Genomic DNA, 24,620 nt, shown 5'->3' on the forward strand with positions numbered 1-24,620 from the left:
CTACTTAGTCAGTTATTGTCTAACAAGAAATTATGGACGGCTAAAAAACGTTTTTACAAAATAATTCCGCATCTTCCTTACTACTTAGTCTGTTATTGTCTAACAAGAAATTATGGACGGCTAAAAAACATTTTTACAAAATAATTCCGCATATTCCTTACTACTTAATCCGTTTGCTATATGTTGTCTAACAAGTTCCATGCAATTGAGTTCTCATTAAGTGTGCTGCGTTCGAAGTTAGGAAATGATATCGATATTATATCTATGCATAATCGTGCATCGTTATACTAACAAGAGTGTGTTTAGCACAAAATACATGCACACATATTGTTGTTGCGTCTCGTTTTGAACATTTTAAAGTGAGCCCCCTTTCCCCTTAAAACCCACTGAAAATTAAATAAATTACTGAATACAGTTCATTGGAAAAAAAAATTTTCAGCCCTGTTTCCATGAGTGTGCGCAGAAGAGGACAGAAGTGTGGGGAGTGGTTGCTCTTTATTTTTGACGAATTTATCGACGGGACTACAGAGCAAGCTCTAGTACAACCAGTCGGAATATTTAGAGAATTTCCACTTGCTAATCACCAAATTCGGTCAAGATCCGAGGGGTATGTTTTTTTTTCTTTTTTTGCAATAATCGATTCAAAATAAGACCTATAAATAAAATGACATTTTCATTAGTCTTTCAAGATTTACTGCCCTCTCCTCTTTAGTTTCTGAAAAATTTAGTTTTTTGGTAATTTCATTGGATTTGTTTTGTAATTTCATTGAAAAACTTAAAATAGAGCAAATTCCCCCCCCCCTTAGAAACATACATTCAGTCTAAATTTTGAAACATACATCTTTGTCCCCTCCTAATGTACATGAATTGCCACTAATATCCACCAGAGGGATGCCAATTTTTTTTCGGGGGGGGGGGGGTGTTCTCTCTCTAGATTTTGTATCTAGAAAAGAAAACTTTTAAGGTATATTCATTCATTTCATAAAAAAGCCTAGAATACCTTTCAATTTACGACATTTTGTACATTTTCAAATTTGTAATATATTTTCTTTGTTATGCTCTAGGCACGGGAGCCAGAAGGGAGACACCAGGGGGATGGACCGTCTGGGAAACAAGAAGACATTTAAAAAGGTCCATCGATAGAGGCAAATGAGGAATGTTCTAAAATCCAGGTAAAAACTAAACACCTGGGGAAATTTCCTGGCGGCAGTCATGGTCGAATCCATAGGTCACTCCTGTTAAAAAGTCTACATCAACCCTAATAGCATTGTTTACAAATACTAAACATTTGTATCTTTTTTCAAATGCATTATAAAGATAGGAAAACTTCAGTTCCAGGCTTTCATCTTTTCCCATTTACCAAATTTAATGTAAAATAAATTACGCTTGAAATTTGACATAGTTCAACTCTCCAATGTCCACACAGATCACGTACCAATGAGATGCATTATCAGCACAGTAGTATGCACATAATTTAGTGCCTCGAGACTTACTTTACACGCGTTACAGCGTGCTTAAGCAAGTCATCAAGCAAGGAAAATTTCCCTTTTTCCTCGTCGATTACCCCCCCCCCCTTTTACCTTGCCTCCCTCGTTCTGCTTCAATAGAAATTTCGCTACTTCCACCAATAAAATTTTACTTTGAAAAATACAGTAAAAGTTTCATCTCTTACATAGCTGATGTGTTAGGTAAGTGGATCCCCTGCCCCTAACTTTCTTTTTAACTTTCGATTGTTTAATGTTTATTTCGATTTTTTTTTTAAGTCCCAACTTTTTCTTTTCTAATAAACTTTGTCTTTTGCTTTTAGTCACGTGACAAAATTTGTACTTGCTCTTAATTGGTTCATTCCCTTTTAATGCTGCTGGTTTACTTTTTTTTACAACTATCACTTTGACATTTTGAAATTATTTTCTTTCCTTCCTAGCCCTATTATATTGGCTTTTTTTCTGTGTTTATTGACTCAAAATTGCAAAGTCAGACCATCTGGGCTTGTGATAAGACATTTTTTCCGATATCTTATCAGCACATACGGCATTTCCATCGCAATAATAACATCCTCGGTTACAAAAGTTATGTTTGGTATGCCCATTATATCCAACATGCGAATGGGGGTTATTCGTGCCATTCACATTAGTGGTATTATTTTAAATAATCCATCACAAACAACTCTACATTCTTATGTTAAATAGCTTATTCTACAGAATGGCAAAGCACATCTGTAATCACTTTTAAGATATCGAAATGGGGACAAATCATTGACCGGGTCCGCTTCGCAAGAAGAGGGGTGCTGGAGAGCCTTCCAGCCCCACACCTCCTTTCACGCATAGCTTAGACATTTTTTACGAGTTTTGTTATAATTTGACAGTTTCAGGACACTTTGAATACTTTTTAAGCATTTTTATCATCCCTCTTTCCCTCCATCCCCCAAAGAAATTCCTATACATGTCTGCCTGTTACAAGACCTCTTTGCCTGTAGCTGACATATTCCTCTTACACCCGCCTACTATTTAAATAGTCTAATATATTTACTACGAATTCAGTAAGGTAATTGAAATTGATTTTTGTAATTTTTAGCGTTCAATAGTCAATTTCAATAATTGAACAGCATTCAAAAGCGTTTCCTGAAAATCATTAAATTAATATTTGCTTATTGTGCGTCAGAGCAAAATATGATGCAATGCGTTCTTTTATGGATAGAAAATTTTTGTCGTATTTATCTGTCAGGTTAAATTAAAATTTTCCTATTAGAAGCATCCTTAAAAGTTGCTAGGGAGCTGTTATATTTTAACTCTAATGATTATTTTCATTTTCAACAATAGATTTTGGTATCACAGTAACAACTTGAGTGTACAGGCGAGAGGGTAAGCTAGACCACTAAACCTAATCATGTTGACCCATTCTTTTAATTTTCAAATTTCAAATTAATTTTACTGTCCAAGCTGTGTCAATTAAGCACCAAATTGATAGAGAGGTAGCCACCATTTTGAGGCGGCTATTCAACGACGTCCTAACCGTCTATCGAATAATTTTTAGTTCGACACCACATCGGTAGTGAGTGATAGTGAGTGGATAGTCAGTGAGCCTCCAAGTTAAGGCGGTTATATCAATGACACTTTGACGTCCAAGCCATCAATCGGATTTTTTTTTTAAGTTAAGCACCACATGCATAATGAGTAAGAAGTCAGGGGAACAACATCTGAAAGTTGAAGGTTTCATTTCTAAGTTGGTAATGTAACTATGGTATCAGTACCACAGTTACACTTACATCTAAAAATACCGCAGATACCACATGTAACTGTCGATCCTTTAGATCTTTAAGTCCATTCGCAAATGAGAATCAGCCACACAACTCAGTAGCTCTACATTAACGAAGTAGAAGTATTTCATGGGAAAAAAGTAAGGTTCGCCACCAGGGCCGTATTGATCAAGGTCATCCGGTTTGAATCTCCCCCCACTGGAAAATTTGTTTCCGCTACATAAAAAAAGTAAGAAAAATACCTGTAAAAAGACTTTCGTAGCGTTTTCTAAAGTGTTTTATTTTGTAGCCCCCCCCCCCCCCAAGAAAAATAAGAAAAACTATAAATCGTGGATACGGCCTTGGTCACCACTCCTTGAGGGTGAAGGCCTTGCAGGAGGCAGGTATGAGCCACAGCCCCTCAAGTCCCTAGGTGCTATATAAAGCAAATAACGTCAAACATAAAGCGAGGTAACAGATTTTATGAACGAATACCGGGTTACTGTCACACAATTTAATAGATAGGCTAACAGGTGACCAAGAGTATCACAGACGAAAACAAAGATATCCTGTTTCTTCTTTTTTGAGCGTCTTCTACAGGATATTATTATCAGCAGTAAAACTTACAAATCTTGAGTAGTTTACTTAGGGTTGTGTAATTAACCTCCCTACACTGAAAACAACCTTCGAGCTGTGTGTTTTTTATTCCTCATACCATAAAAAAAACAATAAAAAAAAACAACAAAAAAACACTAGAACCAAGCTCACTAAAAAAAATTGAATCTGAATTGAAAGATGAATATATATATTACCGTGAATGTTCGAAATTTTTGAATGTCTACAGTCACCGGTGAATGTCTGAAATACCTTTTTTCCTCATTGGATTTAGTCAGTGTTGCTAGTCAACTTTCTCAACTTAATGCAAGGTTTGATGACAGGTCCGGTTAGGTTAGCTTAGGTTTTTAACCCATTTCTGATATTTACAACCAAATTTACCGTAACCTAATCTAACCTAGCCTAAATTAATATAATCTAACCTAACGTAACTTTAACTTTTACCATCATAGCTTGCATAATACTGAAAAAGCTGACTCGTAAAGCAAATTGAATCTAAGCAGAGAAAAAGGAATTTCGGACATTCCCCGGCGAATGTCGATATTAACAAGATTTCGGACATTCACGGGAACATATATACTAATATTCATTGCTGAAAGTCTTTATTATTTTGGACTTATTAAAATTAGGAAAGTGAAAACAGTTAAAATATACTTTGTTTTCACTGAATTATAAATTATGCTCTGGTGTTTAGAAGGCATAAGGGGTGTTGGCCTACTCCTCTTTAGGGTCGTTTCTGCTCGTTGAGATATCCCCCTCCCAACATTCCCTGAAAGTTTCAACTTAATGTCCAATTCCTTTCTTGACATATTGCTTCTGTGACATTTTGAAACCTGGATGAACTTAAACTCTATCATACTTGAAAGCTCAACTTGAAGTAGTAGAACTAAAACGAAATCCAATTCTTGATTTCGTTTTAGTGTCCTACCTACTTTAAGTTGAAACTTTCAGGGCATGATGAGGGGAATATACGACTAACAGGAAGGTAATATATGGATACTACTATTTCTACTACTGCTATTGGACTAAATTGATAGAGTTTAAGTTCATCCAGGTTTCAAAATGTCACAGAAGCAATATGTCAAGAAAGGAATTGGACATTAAGTTGAAACTTTCAGGGAAAGTTGGGAGGGGGAGATCTCAACGAGAAGAAACGACCCTAAAGAGGAGTAGGCCAACACCCCTTATGCCTTCTAAACACCAGAGCATAATTTATAATTCAGTGAAAACAAAGTATATTTTAACTGTTTTCACTTTCCTAATTTTAATAAGTCCAAAATAATAAAGACTTTCAGCAATGAATATTAGTATATATGTTCCCGTGAATGTCCGAAATCTTGTTAATATCGACATTCGCCGGGGAATGTCCGAAATTCCTTTTTCTCTGCTTAGATCATTCAGACATTAATCGAGCATTTACGAGTCAGCTTTTTCAGTATTATGCAAGCTATGATGGTAAAAGTTAAAGTTACGTTAGGTTAGATTATATTAATTTAGGCTAGGTTAGATTAGGTTACGGTAAATTTGGTTGTAAATATCAGAAATGGGTTAAAAACCTAAGCTAACCTAACCGGACCTGTCATCAAACCTTGCATTAAGTTGAGAAAGTTGACTAGCAACACTGACTAAATCCAATGAGGAAAAAAGGTATTTCAGACATTCACCGGTGACTGTAGACATTCAAAAATTTCGAACATTCACGGTAATATATATATTCATCTTTCAATTCAGATTGAATGTATTCTTTTTCCTTATTTTCTGTTGACTTTTCACGCGCATTTTTTATATTTAAACTCGGCGCCAGTGAGTGCAAAAAACTGAATTAGAAATTATCGTCAATTTCTAATTCAGTTTTTTGCACTCACTGGCGCCGAGTTTAAATATAAAAAATGCGCGTGAAAAGTCAACAGAAAATAAGGAAAAAGAATACATAATCACAGACTTCTATAAGTATAAGTTTCAAAATCGCTTTAACACAAGACAAACACTTCCATTAACCTAAGCTACGCATTAGTATGAATTAACGTTAATGTTATTCAAGGCTAAAAGCTTCAAATTAATAGTTAGTTGACTCATCTACAAAATATTCTTTCCGAAAGACCATTAAGGCTGTTCTATTCTATTATATTTATCCCCTTAGTTAACTCTTGGAATATAAATAGAATTCTTATTTTCTTTTGAAATTGTATTATTACTTAATTTTTACATAGTCCTACTAGCCTATACTTGTTCAACAGCCCGACTAAACAGATTGGGTGTTTCATCTTAATGATGTTGTATTGCTTGCTGTTGGTAAGGCTTGTTTGTCAACAAGAGAAGTTTCGGCTCGCCTCTTTCAAGGTTCAATTGTGGCAACAACGGAGAGGATGTACACAGCAAAAATAATCCTTATGGGTCCATAACAACCAAAAGAAAAATTGTAGAAAATCAAGGTTTTCAGGTATGAACAGACCGAAGATGGAACCAGTGGGCGAAAAATGTTTTCATTTTGATGTCCTTGGTTAAGGCTTGGAGTCTAAGCCATTCCTAAGGTATTACTGATACGCCGTTTTGACAACGTGCATGCACATACTGCGTTTTGATTTCGCCCTAAAACATTCACTGAAATTTTCACCTTAATACCCATAACATTAGTAGTAGTCGTAGTGGAAGTAGATGTAGTATTATTAGGTGTAGCAGTAGTATTAATAGCGTGCACACATTGCCTTTTGGTCAATTGATCATCCCCTCATCGTTGCTTGAAAGCTGTGATTTAATACCCAAAGCCATTTCTGAGATAACCTGCATGCATAATGTGTTTTGATTTAGTTCAACACGCCCTTCAACATTCGCTGAAAGCCTCATCGGGATGGCCTTGGCCTTTTTGGACACCAAGGGTTGGAAGTGCCCCCTTTTCCCGATAACAAAAGCTATATGTAAACAAAAAACAACGAAGAGAGGTAAAACTCAATCAAAAGACAACAAACGAGACTGCGGCCAGTAGGGTGAAAAGAGAAAGACTAAAACAGCGCGGATATTTCGCATGTATACAAACTAGGCGTCCTCGGCACAAGAGAAAAGATAAAAAAAAAAAACTAAACTAAACAAATAAAACCACTATCAACTTTGGTGTTCTCATCGAAGTAACTCTAATAGCTTCTTTGCCCTACGTGGATCAGTTGCGACAACTGTATTAATTTTTATTATTTTTTTTTTTTAATCCTTGTTTCTCTAGGTGTTTTGAGCCCAACTTATGTTAATTTCAGCTCGTTTTGAGTTTGACTCGGTTATTTATTGTAATTTCTGTTCGTGTTCGGTTTCATATATTTATCGATACTGATTTGTGGTAGTTTCACGCTTGGTAGATTATTTGGTTTTATTTTTGCTCATTTTTTGTTTAATGGAGTTCTTTACTTTTCTTTAAAAAAATTATTTTGTGGAAAAACTTAATTAATTTACGTAAACAACGGGCGAATTGCGTAACTTACATCCCTTGCCCCAAGGGCAGTCTGGAAGGGGACAGGAGGCATCATCCCCAGTCCCCAGAGGCATAGTTATTGAACCTTTCAACTATGTTGAATAAAATGGCTAACTCATAATTTTGATCAGATATTTTTGGGGGAAAACGGGCATGGGAGGGGCCTAGATGCCCTTCAATAACTTTTGACTATCAAAAAGGGCACTAGAACTTTCGATTTCCAATCGAATGAGCTCCTTCCTAAGTTTCTACAACTTTTCCTTCCATACGAAGTGCCTAAGTAAAACCAAATTAAGAAATCCACCGAGCTCACTTCACTCTTTATTTTAGCAGGGCAATAGCACTGCCTGTAAATTACCACAACATACTCTCACTCCAGGTTGATTCAGTTATTTCCTTTTCGGGGATGTAAAGGTTTATGGTTAAATACTGAACACAACTATGAGAATTAATAGCAACCAATAATCTCAGTTTCCCTTCCTCATAAAGCGAGACACGTTCCTTCAGGATTTTGCCACACAACTACTGGTAAGGATCCATTGTAGATGCTGATCTGAATTATAAACAGCAATTAATTTATTAAGTTTTCAACGAGATAAGTTCAATAATGAAAATACGAAAAAAGTTCAACTCTTGGATTTTCTTATTAATTTTGTCATATACTTACTTCAGCAGCCCGTCCCCCGGACCCCATTCTTATTGAACTTGGATATACTAGCAAAAGTACTTAATTAGCCAAATACTCTCTTAAAACACTCTTATGTTGCAAAGAAATCCTTACATTCCTCAAAGGGCTAATTGAAGGTAAGCTAATTGAAGGCAGTAATTCAAACTAGCTTAAAACTTACCTTATCTGATACAATTTCCGTAGTGTTTATGTCCAGCTCAATTTCTAAGTCTTCTAGCAAAGACTTGAAAGGATCAACAAATTGGCTGTCTAAAACTGTTGTACCAGTGTATAATAGGCTAATGAGGGATCTAACCAACTGAAGTCTGTAAAATATAAGACAAAAGTAACTTTATTAGTTGATCAGTCGTATTGCTTGTCTAAAATGAAAATGGAAGTGTGTAACAGGCTAACAAAAGATCTGACCACCTCACCTCTATGAAATGAAAAAGAGCAACACAATTTGACCACTCATAACAACTACATAACCATCAAAGGTTATCAAAAGAAAGAAATTGCAAAGAAGAAAGGTATACTTGCCCGCTTTTCAAAGTTAAGGATGATGATTTGGTACATTGCTTGAGCTGATGCGAGTGACTCTACGATAAGGGAAGGGATTTATTTGCGCTAAAAGCCCATAGGCTATGACAAAAAATATAAACAAAGAACAATTGCAAAGAAATTGCACAAATCCTAACATAATCCAACACAAATCTACTCCTATGATTCATCGCGAGACGAAGGAATCATGCCAAGTTACTGATACCCATAAAACCCTTATCCGCACATACTCTCACGAACCACTCAAGATCAAAATCCCTCCCCCCTAGCAAACACTTCAAGTCTCCAATCTCTCAGCACCTCACATTCACACATCACGTGATATACGCTCTCATCTAAGCCTCCACACATAGGACAAAAATAAGGACCAGCCTTTGACTTGTCCCTCCCGATAAAGTTTCTTCTTTGGCCCAGTGGCAAACTATCAGCCTTCATTTCAATTAATAACTTTATTTCATTTCTATTCAAACCCATCTTAAAAAATAAAACTTCATTCCAAATCTCCGGGTGCGGCCACCCCCTACCCGAGCTGTCCTTCAACATTTCTAAACAAGCCGCCTTCATCAGCCGCACCCTAGGAATCACTAAAATTGGGATATTGGGAAAAACTGAGTTGATACTTCCAGATGTCGTACTTCACCATATTTCATTTATTGAATGGCGAGGCATCTGGATATTAGGCTTATTAAAAGAAAACCTTAAGTGTTCAGTAAATATAGTGGTTCATTTATGTGTCTTCTGACGATAACTGATCTATATTTATAATATTTGTGCTTTTCTTGTGTATATGCTTGAAGTTTGGCTTTAAAATACACTTTATCTTAATCTAAAAAAAGTTAATCATAGGCAGCGCAACAGCACTGCCTAAGTAAAGAGAGATGAGAGCACAATGTATTGTTTATTAAGTTTTTGGTTTGTTTGGTCTTTCTAAGACCAGGGCACTTCGTATCGAAGGATTTGTCGTAGAAACTTCAAAAAGGGCTCATTCGATTGGAAACTGAAAACTGGGTTAGTGCTTTTTTAATAGTCGAAAGTGAATGGAGGGCAACTAATCCCCTCCCACCATTACCCCAAACACATCCGATTAATATTTTGAGATAGCCATTTTGTTCAACGTAATTAAAGGTCCGGAAATTATATCTTTGAGGATAACAACCCCCCACAGCCCTGAAGGCAAGGGTTGTCCCATGCCCTTGGGACATATAAGGTTTATATAGAAAGAGTGATTGTATGAACTTCGAAGGGGGCTCATTGAATTGGTAATCAGAAGTTCTAGTGCCCTTTTTAAGATTTAGGGTGATCGGAAGGTGGATTACCCCCCCCCCCACATCTCGTATTTTCTCGAAATTCATCGGACAGAAATTTTGAGATGGGCACTTGTTGTCGTGAAAACATCGAAAAAGGCTCATTCGATTGGAAATTGAAAGGGCTAGTGTCCTTTTTATTATTCAAGAGCAATTAGAGGGCAACAAGAACCCCACCCCCATCAATTCCCAAAACCTATCTAATCAAAATTTTGAGATAGCCATTTAGTTCAGCATCAGAAGTTCCAGTGCTCTCTTTATGAGTCAAAGTGATCAGAGGGCAGCCCCCCCCCCCCCTCCATGTCATATTTTCCGCAGATGCATCCGATAGAAATTTTGAGATAACCATTTGTTCAGAAATAGTCCATAGGTCATATAATAAGGCCTTTGGGGTTGACAGAATCCCCTAGAGTCTAGGGGTAAGGGTTGTAAGTTATGACCCAGGGGCAGTGTTCGTTTGAACTTTAGAAGAGGTTGATTTGATTGGAAAAGTGTAGTTCTAGTTGCCTCATAAGAGTCAAACATTATGGAGAGCAACTAGCCCCCCCCCCTAGCATCCTCTTTTCCCGAAACGCATTCAATTGAAATTATGAGATAGCCATTTTATTACCAATAGTCCAAAAATCTTATAGCAATGTCTTTAGGGGGGATAAAATCCCCTAGAACCCATGGGCAAGGGTGGTAATTTATGCCCCAGGGTATATAAGGTTTTTATAAAACCGTTGGTTGTATAAGCTTCGGATCGGATGGAGCTCATTTGATTGGAAGTCTTAAGTTTTAGTCTCCTAATGAAGAGTCAAAATGAATGAAGGGCAAACTGCCCCCCCCCCGAAGCATATCATTGCCCAAAACACATCCGATCGAAATTTTGAGAGATCTATTTTGTTAAGCCTAGCTGAAAGGTCCAGTAATTATGTCTTTCGGGATTTCAACCTCCCCACAGTCCTCAGGACAAGGGCTGTAAGCTAGGCAACTCGTTCATTGTTTACACATAGTATATGTAATTGAGAAAGGTATGCATGTTTGAATTTCTTTCCAAGGAGACGAAAGGCATTCAGATAAGCCTTTCAGAGAATTTTGAGGGGAGTGTTGAACTAAATCAAAACCCGTTATGTGCATAAGGATTGTCAAAAGTGTGTAACACAGGAATAACTAAGTATATTAATTTGGAAAATTCAGGAAATGATTAGGGAGATGATCAAATTGACAATATTTGCATGCTACCAATACTACTACAACAACAACCACTACTACTAAAAGACTACTCCATTAGAGTATTGAGGGGAAATTCGAACTAAATTAAAAGACGCTATGTGCATGCAGATTGTCAAAATAGCATATCTCAAGAATTGATTTGGGCATTAAGTTGGAACTTTCAGAGAATGTTTAAAGGGGAAGATCATCTCACCAAAAGGCAATATGTGCAAACTACTGCTAATACTACTGCTACAGCTACATTTACTATTATTACTACTACTACTTCTTTTGCAACTACTTGTAAGGTTAAGAGCTTTGAGAAGAAATTTTCAAGAAGTATATCAAGATACAGGTTATCAAATCGAGACACCAGCAATGGCATAGCAATGGCTAATTGCATTAGTTGAAACTTCATCGACTGAATGTGAGAGATGTTCTATTGACGAAAAGGCAAGATGTTAATACAACTAATGCTAGTAGTACTACCGCTATTCAATACTTAGACCACTATTATCAATACTACTACTATTACAACTATGCCTAAGGGTACGAAGGTGAAATTTTCAAGGTATTTCGAGGGGGAAGGTGAATTGAATTACAACACGTCGTCTGTACGCAGGTTGTCAAAAGGGTGTAACAGCAATATGTTAAGAACAGTTTGGTATGTGAAGTTGAAAATAACAAGGCTTGTTGTGATGGATGTTGAACTAACCAAAAGAAAATATTTGCATTCTAATGCTACTGCTTCTTCTCATACTACTTCTACTACTGTTGCTATTGTTACTACTTCTATCACTACTGCTGCCACTTATGCTTATGCTATTACAATTAATTCTACTGCTATTACACAGGTTGTCAAGCAGACGCATCAGAAATGCTTCAGGAACGGTTGATGGTATTAAGCCAAAACTTTCTGCGTGTGTTAAAGGGGATGTTGAAGAAACCAAAGGTGCTATGCGCATACTGCTACTAATGCTGCTATAACTATTGTGACTGTACAAGCTAAGGGCATTAAGGTGAAGCTTTTAAGGAATATTTAGGCGGATGTTGAAATAAATCAATAAACTATGAGCATGTGAACTTTCAAAAAGGTGACAAAGCAATATCTGAAGAACAACTTATATTATTAACTTAGACCTTCAAGGGTAAGTTGTGGGGGATTTTGAACTAGCCAGAAGGCACTATGTATATACTTTTAATACTACCATAACAGTTACTGGGAATAATAACGCTAAGAGTATTGAGGTGAAACTTTAGGAAACGTTTAGGAGGATTTCAATCAAACAAAAAAAAACGTACGCATGCAGGTTTTCAAAAAAGCATATAAGCAATATCATAAGTAACACCTCTCTATAATTACTAGATATATCACTGAAACTTGTAAAGGAGCTAATTAAATTCAAAATTAAAAGGTCTAGTGCTCTTTTTACGAGAAAAGAGAGATTGGAGGGCAAATAGCCTTTCTTTCAAGCCTATTCATCTTCCAAAGGCACCCAGTCAAAATTTTTAGACAACCATTTTGTTCAGCATAGTAGAACGGCCCAGCAACTGTTTCTTTAGTAATATTGGGCATGTCAGCCCCCCCCCCCCACTATCAAACTCAAAATGAGTAGAAATTAACATGAGTAGGGCTGATAACCCTCATGCCTTCTCAAGACCAGAACATAATTTGCGCTTTATTGAAAACAAAATGCACTTTAAATGTTTTCACTTTCATAAGCAAAAAATATCAAAACTTTAAGGAATAAATATCAGTATATGTCAATTTGAAAAACTCATAAAATACAAGTTAACTCCTGTTAAAAAAAACAGAGAAATGAGCTAAGTAATCGAGACTTGGCTGAAAGTTAGTTTATCAGTAATGATACTTGCTGTTACATTGTCAGTAAGAGGGAATTGCGGCCAAAATGCATAAGAAAAGAAACTGATTGGGGTTCTGTGTCTGCTATGCAAAGACAGTAGTCAGGTATCTCTCTTTGTTTCAAAGATCAACATTCATCAACAAGTATTATTTATTAAGAATTCTGTATCCGACCAAAGTAATGCTCCTCCAAGAACTTACAGCCAAAAATTATGTGTGTCGTGTTTTGATATTTATGTTTGATAATTCGATAATTATGTGTGGTATTTTTTTATATTTATGTTTGATAATTAATATGTGGCTTTTCTTTATAAACACCACGTAATTATTAGGCGTTTTAAATGGGGCGGTAATCTAAAAAGCTGAGTAAAAAGATGCTTTTGTAAGAAGTCCAAAGGAATTGGGAGGTTTACGTATTCTCGATTTTTGAAAAATGTGTCAAAATATGCTTGTCCGAATGTCAATTTAATCTTTAAATGGACTACATGAACACTTTGAAATGACCAGAAAGTGGTTACTCCGCCTACTATATTATCCTACTAAACAAAAAGAGATAAATGTTGCAGTTTTCATAATAGTTTCCATCCTGATGTTGTAGCAACTGCAAGAAAAAGGGTTTCTTGTGACAGATAGTATAGTATAGTATTCAAAAAGGTAATATCAAAAATATCAAAGATAGTATCAAAGAAAGTATAGAATCAAGGTCATTTACATATTAACTCATAATAGACTGAAGAGAGCGTGTTTTAGAGAGCTCCTCACACTTTTTTTCCGCACTACTGGCAAATTACTAGGTTGTGTGAAGCAGGCAAAACCAAGTTTTTAGGTTTGCTTCTGAACTCTATTACTAGCTTCTGTTCCATACTCAAATGCTTCTCCTTCTCAAATACTACTCACAGTACTCACACAAACATACTCTCATAAACTTCTCTACTGTCATTATTCTTACAGTTCTCCTTCTCAAATACTACTCACAGTACTCACACAAACATACTCTCATATATTACTAGCTTCACTACTCACAGTACTCACACAAACATACTCTCATATATTCCTAGCTTCTCTACTGTCATTATTTTTATGCTTCTCCTTCTCAAATACTACTCACAGTACTCACACAAACATACTTTCATATATAACTAGCTTCTCTACAGTCATTATTCTTATGCTTCTCCTTCTCAAATACTACTCAGAGTAGTCACACAAACATACTCTCATATATTCCTAGCTTCTCTACTGTCATTAGTCTTATGCTTCTCCTTCTCAAATACTACTCACAGTACTCACACAAACATACTCTCATATATTCCTAGCTTCTCTACTGTCATTAGTCTTATGCTTCTCCTTCTCAAATACTACTCACAGTACTCACACAAACATACTCTCATATATTACTAGCTTCTCTACTGTCATTATTCTTATGCTTCTCCTTCTCAAATACTACTCACAGTACTCACACAAACATAATCTCATATATTCCTAGCTTCTTTACTGTCATTATTCTTATGCTTCTCCTTCTCAAATACTACTCAGAGTACTCACACAATCATAATCTCATATATTCCTAGCTTCTTTACTGTCATTATTCTTATGCTTCTCCTTCTCAAATACTACTCAGAGTACTCACACAAACATACTCTCATATATTCCTAGCTTCTTTACTGTCATTATTCTTATGCTTCTCCTTCTCAAATACTACCCAGAGTACTCACACAAACATACTCTCATATATTCCTAGCTTCTTTACTGTCATTATTCTTATGCTTCTCCTTCTCAAATACTACTCAGAGTACTCACACAAACATACTCTCATATATTCCTAGCTTCTGTACTGTCATTAGTCTTATTCTTCTCCTTCTCAAATACTACTCAGAGTACTCAAACGAACATACTCTCATATATTCAAAGGTTCTTCACTGTCATTAGTTTTATGATTTTCCTTCTCAAATACTACTCAGAGTACTCACACACCCATACTCTCATATAGAAATATCTTCTCTTATGTAATTATTCGTATGGTTCGCCTTCTCAAATACTACTCACAGTACTCAAACAAGCATACTCTCATACATTCCAAGCTTCTCTACTGTCATAAATCTTATGCTGCTCAATCTCAAATACTACTCAGAGTATATTCCTAGCTTCTCTACTGTCATTAGTCTTATGCTTCTCCTTCTCAAATACTACTCAGAGTACTCAAACAAACAGACTCTAATAGAGTCATATGTTCTGTACTGTGATTAGTCTATTGCTTCTCCTTTTCATATAATACTCAGAGTACTCAAACAAGCATAGTCTATTATATTCAAATGTTATCTACTGTCATTAGTATTATGATTCGCCTTCTCAAATACTACTAACAGTACTCAAACAAAAATAATCTCATATATTCCTAGGTTCTCTACTGTCATTATTCTTATGCTTCTCCTTCTCAAATACTACTCACAGTACTCACACAAACATACTCTCATATATTCAAATCTGCTCTTCTGTCATTAGTCTTATGATTCTCCTTCTCAAATACTACTCACAGTACTCACACAAACATACTCTCATATATTACTAGCTTCTCTACAGTCATTATTCTTATGCTTCTCCTTCTCAAATACTACTCAGAGTACTCACACAAACATACTCTCATATATTCATAGCTTCTGTACTGTCATTATTCTTATGCTTCTCCTTCTCAATTACTACTCAGAGTACTCACACACACATAATCTCTTATATACCGCTCTACTTTTCTGTAATTATTCTCATGCTTCTCCTTCTCAAATACTTCTCAGAGTACTCACACAAACATACTCTCATACATTCATAGCTTCTTTACTGTCATAATTCTTATGCTTCTCCTTCTCAAATACTACTCACAGTACTCAAACAAACATAATCTCATATATTCCTAGCTTCTTTACTGTCATTATTCTTATGCTTCTCCTTCTCAAATACTACTCACAGTACTCACACAAACATACTCTCATATATTCCTGGCTTCTTTACTGTCATTATTCTTATGCTTCTCCTTCTCAAATACTACTCAGAGTACTCACACAAACATACTCTCATATATTCCTAGCTTTTTTACTGTCATTATTCTTATGCCTCTCCTTCTCAAATACTACTCAGAGTACTCACACAAACATACTCTCATATATTCCTAGCTTCTATACTGTCATTATTCTTATGATTCTTCTTCTCAAATACTACTCACAGTACTCACACAAACATACTCTCATATATTCCTAGCTTCTTTACTGTCATTATTCTTATGCTTCTCTTTCTCAAATACTACTCAGAGTACTCACACAAACATACTCTCATATATTCCTAGCTTCTTTACTGTCATTATTCTTATGCTTCTCCCTCTCAAATACTACTCAGAGTACTCACACAAACATACTCTCATATATTCCTTCCTTCTTTACTGTCATTATTCTTATGCTTCTCCTTCTCAAATACTACTCAGATTACTCAAATAAACATACTCTCATACCGTCAAAGATTCAATTCTGTCATTATTCTCATGCTTCTCATTCTCAAATACTGCTCACAGTACTAAAATAAACCTACTCTCATATATTACTAGCTTTTCTACTGTCATTATTCTAATGCCTCTCCTTCTCAAATACTACTCACAGAACTCACACAAACATACTCTCATATATTCCTAGCTTCTTTACTGTCATTATTCTTATGCTTCTCCTTCTCAAATACTACTCAGAGTACTCAAACAAACATACTCTAATATATTAATAGCTTATTTAATGTCATTATTCTTATGCTTCTCCTTCTCTAATACTACTCAGAGTACTAAAACACACATCCTCTCATATATTCCTAGCTTTTTTACTGTCATTATTCTTATGCTTCTCCTTCTCAAATACTACTCAGAGTACTCACACAAACATACTCTCATATATTCCTAGCTTCTCTACTGTCATTATTCTGTTTAGATGTCTGGTAGTGGTTTACCTAATCAAGTGTGCTGTACCTATTCAGGTGATTTACCTCTGGCTTTAGCTAATTTGTAACTAAGTGTCCTGAGAACAAAACAATCCATTTCTGTTCAAAATTCCGATTCTCGAAACAACTTTTTCCAATCTGCATAATTTTTTCTGTTTTTTCTAATGGCCTATGCAGGGACTTTGTACAGCCTCTGCTTACCAACCTCTGTTGATAAGCAGCCTTGGTTGCTTACCAACATTTTTATCCTAAGTAACATGATAACAATTTCAAGGTAACAGGTCACAGTTGAATAAAAAATTTAGCTGATATAATTTTGACTGAACTACAGAAAATTTGAAACGTTTAATAGTGTTTTTCCCTGAATAAGTTTTTAAGAACTAGAATAATTTTGCCCTTAGTTTGCACACCAAAGTTCTTCCAGGCTCATAATGATTAAAATAGAAAATAGTTATAACAAATTACTGTAGATCAGGCAGAGTGACGTAGTATTGAAATCCCTCAGGAAAGCCATTGAGTGCCGAGCAAAATACAGGACTCATCTGTGCTATAATAAAGCTGTGAGCTTGAATTTGTCCATCACTGCAGACTATGGTCATGTCAGTAGAGATGCCACTTAATTCATTCAGCATATTTTCTATTATATGTGAATGCTTATCTGTATTAGACAATTTCACTGTCTTTTTCAGCTCTTTATTTTTTTTAGCCATAGTAAATGACCTGCAATTGAAAACAAAAGGTTCAAGAGCAGTTCAAACTCAACTGGATATGAAAAAGAGTGACAGGTCTAATAAAAACCCATAGAGATATCACCCAAAAATAATTTTGACCAGATACCTTTAATAGTAGCATCTAAATTTGGAGTGAAGAGTCGAAACACATTAAACTAATTCAAATTAGAAAAAAAAAGATTGCTTTGAACAAATATCATACTTAATGCAATAGGTTTGACCTAGAAAAGAGAGGGTATCTGTCATGTATTTTTTATTTGCTGTCATCCCAAGATTTTTGCTTTGGACTGCAAAGTCTTCAAAAACAAAGCTTCAAAGCATTCCTCAGCAGCATTTCTCAACCAGTTATGCATATAGCCTTAGGCAAGAACATACACAGGACTTTTTTTTTGGGGGGGGGCCAACAATAAAAAAAGTTATAATTTATAATTTAATTAAAATTTTCTCAGAAAATTCAGGAGAACTAAGAGTGCAGAGGACCTGCAAGGTCCCTAAATGGAAGGAAAGTAGAAGGAAATGAAGGACAAACTAAACAATATATTCTTAAAAATAGACCTATAGTCAATAATTGTAACAAGGTCTTGCAAAATCCTGAGGGGACGAAAGTAAATACAAGACGAAGAAGAATTGCAGTATCAGAGTCCAACAGAAAGATTATTTCACAACAAAATAATTAACTTCATATCCATTTTCTTATTTAGGCAGTGTGAGGGAATCTAGACCCTCACAATGCCTGTCAAACAGTAAGATAAATTCGCAAAAATGGGGAACAATAGATCTTTATAAACATCTTTTCAATGAAAACCACCAAGAACAATTTTTTCAGTAAAATTCCTCCAAAAAGTGCTTTCCAAATCTTGAGGGGGGGGGGAATCCTATGCCCCCCCCCATAATTGACACTCTTCCTCATAGCTTGTTAAAATACCAAATGGAATGAGCCACCATCTATGTTAGATCTTTTTCAAGTAGAAAAGTAGAAATTCAACTTAATTTACTTACAAAGTCTTTTTTTTTTAGTCTAAAAACCAACAGAGCAGAAATGATATAGATGAATTAAATGATTGAGAGAAAATGAAAATGCAGAAATAACAAGCACTGAAAAATCAACCAAACAAAATCTTGTTCTTGGTCAGTAAATGCAGCAATTGTACCAGCTTAATTATGAAATCAGAGACAACACTAGTACTGCCATGATAAGGATCCTTAAACCTTCAATGTTTCATAAAGTTTTATTCTCTGAGTCAAATCATATGGAACAGGTGAGTGTAGAAACTTCTAAGGGGGCTCATTTGATTGGAAACTGAAAGCCCTAGCACCCCTTTTCTAGTTAAAAGTAAATGGAGGGCAGCCAGTCCACCTCCCTTGCCCTTTTATGCCAATTAGCACCATATAACCTTCAAAAACATCCAATCACAATTTTAAGATAGTCACTTTATTCAAAATAGACAAAAATTTCAATACATATGCCTGCAAAAACAATTTGAGCCCTATAGGCTAGTCCATGGGGCAAGAACCATAAATAATGAGAATTGGCAATAGTTTGAGCCTTTGACTTAAAATGGAAAAGAGGAGCTTGTATATTATCCAAGCTAAGGTAAGGTAGCTAAGGTAAGGTAAGGTAGCTAAGGTAAGGTAGCTAAGGTAGCTAAGGGCATTACATCAAAATTTTCAGGAAAAAAAATCAGTAAATGCACTCAGGTTGTCAAAAGTGTGTATCAGTAACATCTTAAGAGCAGCAAAGGGTTTGAAGTGAAAACTCACAGGGAATGATGAGGGGGATAATGAATCAGATCAAAATACACTATATACATTCTGTTTGTCAATATAGCACAACTACAATATCTAAGGAACAGCTAAAGAATTAGCTGAACTTTCAGGAGATGTTGAGGGAGATTATGAACTAAATCAAAAGACACAATATGTATGTAATAATAATAATAATTTATTTTTAACCTGCTACAAAAAAAAAAAAAAAAAATACGCGGAGTACTAGGAAAAAAGAAACAAAGAAACTTGAATATACACAAATAAAATGCACAATCACTAACGGTAAAACAATCTAATTAACAGGTGGAAACAACCTAGAGAAAAAAACAGCATTATCAGCTAAAACAGTATTTAATCTTTTGAATGACTCAGTAATATCCATAGCACCGTATTCACTAACAATGGCATGATTACAGTAAGAACAAAACAATATAATTATACATCAAATAATTATTTTATTTTTATTATTTCTTTTCACTCATCTTAATGGCTAAGGTGATTTTATTTAATCTTTTCTTTTTGTACATATTTTCACAAATTAAACTAGTGTTCAAAATACAAACAGTTTTCAATAAAACATAACTGACCCAATAGGCCATAAAATATTTAGTCAGGTAATAGGCTAGTCATAGTGCTGATTGTAGTAATTTCTGTTTGTGTTAAGTAATTTATTTTAATTTCTACTTTTTTATGATTCATTTATGTACCTATATCATTGTGTTACATTGTTGATAGTTGTGATCAATTGTAGGCCTAGTTGTATGCTTGGTAGATTATTTGATTCTATTTTTGTTCAATTTTGGTTTAATGGAGTTCTTTACTTTATTTTAAAAAACATATTTTGCGGAAACTTTTTTTAATTAGTTTCTGTTCATTTTATATTGACATAGTCTTTTTCAGGAAAAAAGACTGAGCCTCTTCTAAAGTTAAACAGCCATCCCTTCCATAAAAATCCAGAAATACCCCCTGGGCATAACTTACAGCCCTTGCCCCTAATCTCTGGAGTTTGTTTCAACCCCAAATGCCTTGTTATATGATATTTAGACTATTTTGATAAAATGGCTATCTCAAAATTTCTTTTTGATGCATTTTGGGATAATATGACGTGTGTGTGTGGAGGGAGAGATAGCTGTCCTCCAATCACACTGACTCTTAAAAAGAGCACTAGAGTGTCTGATTACCAATCCAATGAGCCCCCTCTGAAGTATATGACCATGCTTTGTATAAAAACTTTATATGCAGCCAGGGCATAAATTACAACCCTTGCCCTGAGGGCTGGGGGGATTTGTTATCCCCAAAGACATAATTTCCAGACCTTTCAATTACATTGAACAAAATAGCTATTTCAAATTTTAATGGGACGTATTTGGGGAAATTAGGGACATGGGGGGGGGGCATTAGCCCTCTGATCACTTTTGACTAAAAAGAAAGGCACTAGTCCTCTCAATTTTAAATTGAATAAGCCCTTTTTGAAGCTTCTACAACAAACATTTCTATAAGAACCTTATATGTCCCAAGGGCATAACTTACAACCCTTGTCCTGAGGGCTATGGAGGGTTCTCATCCTCAAAGACATAAAACAAGGGCAATCAACTTTAGAGGACAAATTATGTTATGGGAAGATATTTTTGAAATCCCCCTTCTCCCCAAACTCAAAAATTTCTAAAATTATAGTTTAAATACTTTTTATCATGGTTGCAGCAGTAGCTGCAACCTAGTAAAGAGTAAGCCAGAGCCCATAGTAACCAGAAGTAAAAAAATACATTTAAAAAAAAAATTACCTACAGAAAAAAAATGCCATCTGAAACTGATTCAGGAATAGTAGCTATTATTTCAGTTTGTCTTAAAAGTAAAAGTTTATTGCAAAAACGGATTTACAGTGATTTTGACAAAGAGTCTGAAACTCCTCAAAACTGGTGTCCAATAAAAATAAAAATTGCACCAACTGTCCCCCACCTTGAACAGCAAGGAAAATCATTTTTTGCATGGATAGCACAGATGTCTTTTTTTATCTTTTTTTTACTGGGGAAACGGGTTACCAGAGCATAAAGAGATGTTTAATGGCTCATTTGAATGGAAATAAAAATTGATACAGCCCTTTGTAAGAGACCAAAAGGATTGGAGGGCAGCTAACCCCCTCCCCAAAAGGCCCCATTCCACTAAAGTTCTCCAATCAAAACCTTGAGATAGCCATTTTCTGTAGCATAGTTGACAAGTCCAATAACTATACTTTTGGTGATGACATGGTCCTCCATAGTCCCTGAGAATGTTTTTATGAGAAGGAAAGTTTCTGGGGGAACTTTCCAGGAGAAATTTTAAAAAGGGGAGGGATATTCCCTGGCATTATAATTTTTTTTATTAAAAACAAGCAAAAATTAATTTAAAAAACAAGGTTTTCTGAGGGAAGTAAAGAGCAAAGTTGACACTTAAAATGAACAAAAATTATTACTTCACAGCCTATCTAATGTATATAAAGAAAAAAAACTAGTGCAAATAAACCAACTGGTGATATTTTCTTAAAACTTTCTCAGGGACTATGGAGGGTCATTTCATCACTAAAAGTATAGTTATTGGACTTTTCAAATATGCTGCAAAAAAATGGCTATCACAAGATTTTGATTGGATGACCTTTTGGCAATGAGGGCTTTTGGGGAGAGGTTAGCTGCCCTCCAATCCTTTTGGTCACTTACAAAGGGCAGTAGAAATTTTTTATTTGATCCAGATGAGCCATGAAACCTCTTTTTATGATGCTCTGGTAACCCATTTCCAAAGTAAAAAAAAATAAATAAATAAAAAAAGACATTTGCGCTGCCCATGCAAAAAAGTTATTTTCCTTAATGTTCAAGGTGGGGGAATCTAATCACCCATTACATGGTTTTTGGCCATGCTGATTCCAATTTTTATTTTTATCTGACACTATCTTCAAGGAGTTTCAGGCTCTTTTTCAAAATCACTGTAAATTTTCTTTTGCAATGAGACAAACTGAAATAATAGTTACCATACCTGAATCAGTGTCAGATGGCAATTTTTTTCAAAATGCATTTTTTTACTTCTGGTTACTATAGGCTGTGGTTCACTCTTAACTAGTTTGCAGCTACTGCTACAACCATGAAAAAAGTATTTAAAGTACAATTTTAGAAATTTTTGAGTTTGGGGAGAAGGGGAATTTCAAAAATATCTTTCCATAACATAATTTGTCCTCTAAAGTTGATTCTGATGTTTTTTACTGCTCTATCTCTTAGTACTTTAGAAATATTTTAAAAAGTATCTAAAGTACAATTTTAGAAATTTTTGAGTTTGGGGAGAAGGGGGATTTCAAAAACATCTTCTCATAACATAATTTGTCCTCTAAAGTTGATTCTGATGTTTAGGAATATTTAAAAAGTATCTAAAGTACAATTTTAGAAATTTTTGAGTTTGGGGAGAAGGGGGATTTCAAAAACATCTTTGAATAACATAATTTGTCCTCTAAAGTTGATTCTGATGTTTTTACTGCTCTATCTCTCAATGCTTTAGAAACATTTAAAAAGTATCTAAAGTACAATTTTAGAAATCTTTGAGTTTGGGGACAAGGAGATTTCAAAAATATCTTCCCATGACATAATTTTTCCTCTAAAGTCAATTTAGTACTCCTATGTTAAACGGGCTCTTTTATATACTGCAATGGAAACCAGTCATGAAAAGCCCATTTTTGATGGGATAATTCAAGACACCACTATAGAGTGATACAATGTATAGTGTGGTTTTCATTGCATATACAATATTTTAAATGTTGGTTTTTGGGCTTTAGGGGGGGGAAGGTACCTAGGTTTGGTTATGTAATAATATATGCTATGCTTTACCCCCCCCCCCCCCCACACTAATGTGCAAATATATAGCCCAAATTTGTTTCTAAACTATTATATATTCATCCTATTTTATTTCATTAGCATTACCCAAACTAGCACTATATAAAAGAGTCCTTTTAACATAGGAGTACTGTCAATACTGATGTTTTTACTGCTCTATCTCTTAGCACTTTAGAAATATTTAAAAAGTATCTAAAGTACAATTTTAGAAATTTTTTAGTTTGGGAAGAAGAGGGATTTCAAAAACATATTCCCATAACATAAATTGTCCTCTAAAGTCAATTCTGATGTTTTTTCAGCTATATCTCTTAGTGCTTTAGAAATTTTTAAAAAGTAGGCTATCTAAAGTACAATTCTAGAAATTTTTACAGTTTGGGAGAAGGGGGATTGCAAAAACACCTTCCCATAACATAAATTGTCCTCTGAAGTCAATTCTGATGTTTTTACTGCTCTATCTCTTAGCACTTTTGAAATATTAAAAAAAGTATCTAAAGCACAATTTTAGAACTTTTTGAGTCTGGGGAGAAGGGAGATTTCAAAAACATCTTCCCATAACATAATTTGTCCTCTAAAGTCAAATCTGATGTTTTTACTGCTCTATCTCTTAGCACTTTAGAAATATTTAAAAAGTATTTAAAGTACAATTTTAGAAATTTTTGAGTTTAAGGAGAAGGGGAATTTTAAAAACATCTTCCCATGACATAATTTGTCCTCTATAATCAATTCTAATGTTTTTACTGCTCTATCTCCAGTCAAATCCTTTAACTAATTAAGAAAGTTTAAATGGCATAGTCAAACCTAACACCTGCCTACAAGAAATACCTACCCTTAAGTGGTTAAGATAAGCAAAAAACATTCCTTTTGTGACATCACAAACAGGGTTCCATAAGCAATGTCAGCTAGATAGCAAATTTAGTTAAAGGGATGACTATTAAATGGAAATAGGATTGTGGAATATATTTTAACAGACAAGGTTAGAAGCTGAAATTGTGTAAGCTAAGTATTGATTTATAATTATAATAGTAATATAGGATGAAATGTTAGTAAAAACAACGGTAAAATTCTACTTTAGCTACTTTTGGCTATCTTCAAAAGGGGTTAGATTAGGAAAATCAAACTTTCAGGGATGGGTCTAAAGGCTAAAGTATGTCCTGGGAAGGTATTTTGAAGTACCTACTTCTACTCCTTCCTCTTCTAGGGGGTCCTGGCCTTTAATGACCTTTCAAAATATATGTGTCATGAAAGTAAAACCTTAGAAAATAGATATTCTGCTTAAATGAAGTAAAACAAAATTGTTTTCAGTTTCACAACTTTACTCAATTCCAATTTATAAGGTTTTAAAGATATGCAAATACATTTCCTAAATTTTGAAAAAAAGCATTGATATGCCTTAAAATTTTACTGAAGTAACAGG

The 24,620-nt window shown here is 34.9% G+C and overlaps 1 protein-coding gene across 4 annotated transcripts in view; it reads right to left on the minus strand.

The window, feature by feature from the left end:
- The window catches only part of LOC148954626 (uncharacterized), a 71,984-nt gene that overhangs the window by 20,603 nt on the left and 26,761 nt on the right, over positions 1-24,620 (minus strand). For all 4 annotated transcript variants that reach the window (XM_089086657.1, XM_089086656.1, XM_089086655.1 and 1 more), the window contains exons 2-3: positions 17,326-17,580; positions 8,156-8,300 (exon numbers count right to left, since the gene is read on the minus strand). In XM_089086657.1, the coding sequence (XP_088942783.1) occupies positions 8,156-8,300; positions 17,326-17,570 (390 nt within the window). In that variant the 5' untranslated portion in view covers positions 17,571-17,580. The remainder of the gene's footprint in view (positions 1-8,155; positions 8,301-17,325; positions 17,581-24,620) is intronic.

Source organism: Artemia sp. Qi Xiang Cuo, chromosome 3 (genome assembly GCF_049724085.1).
Source record: "Artemia sp. Qi Xiang Cuo chromosome 3, ASM4972408v1, whole genome shotgun sequence".
NCBI lineage: Eukaryota > Metazoa > Arthropoda > Branchiopoda > Anostraca > Artemiidae > Artemia > Artemia sp. Qi Xiang Cuo.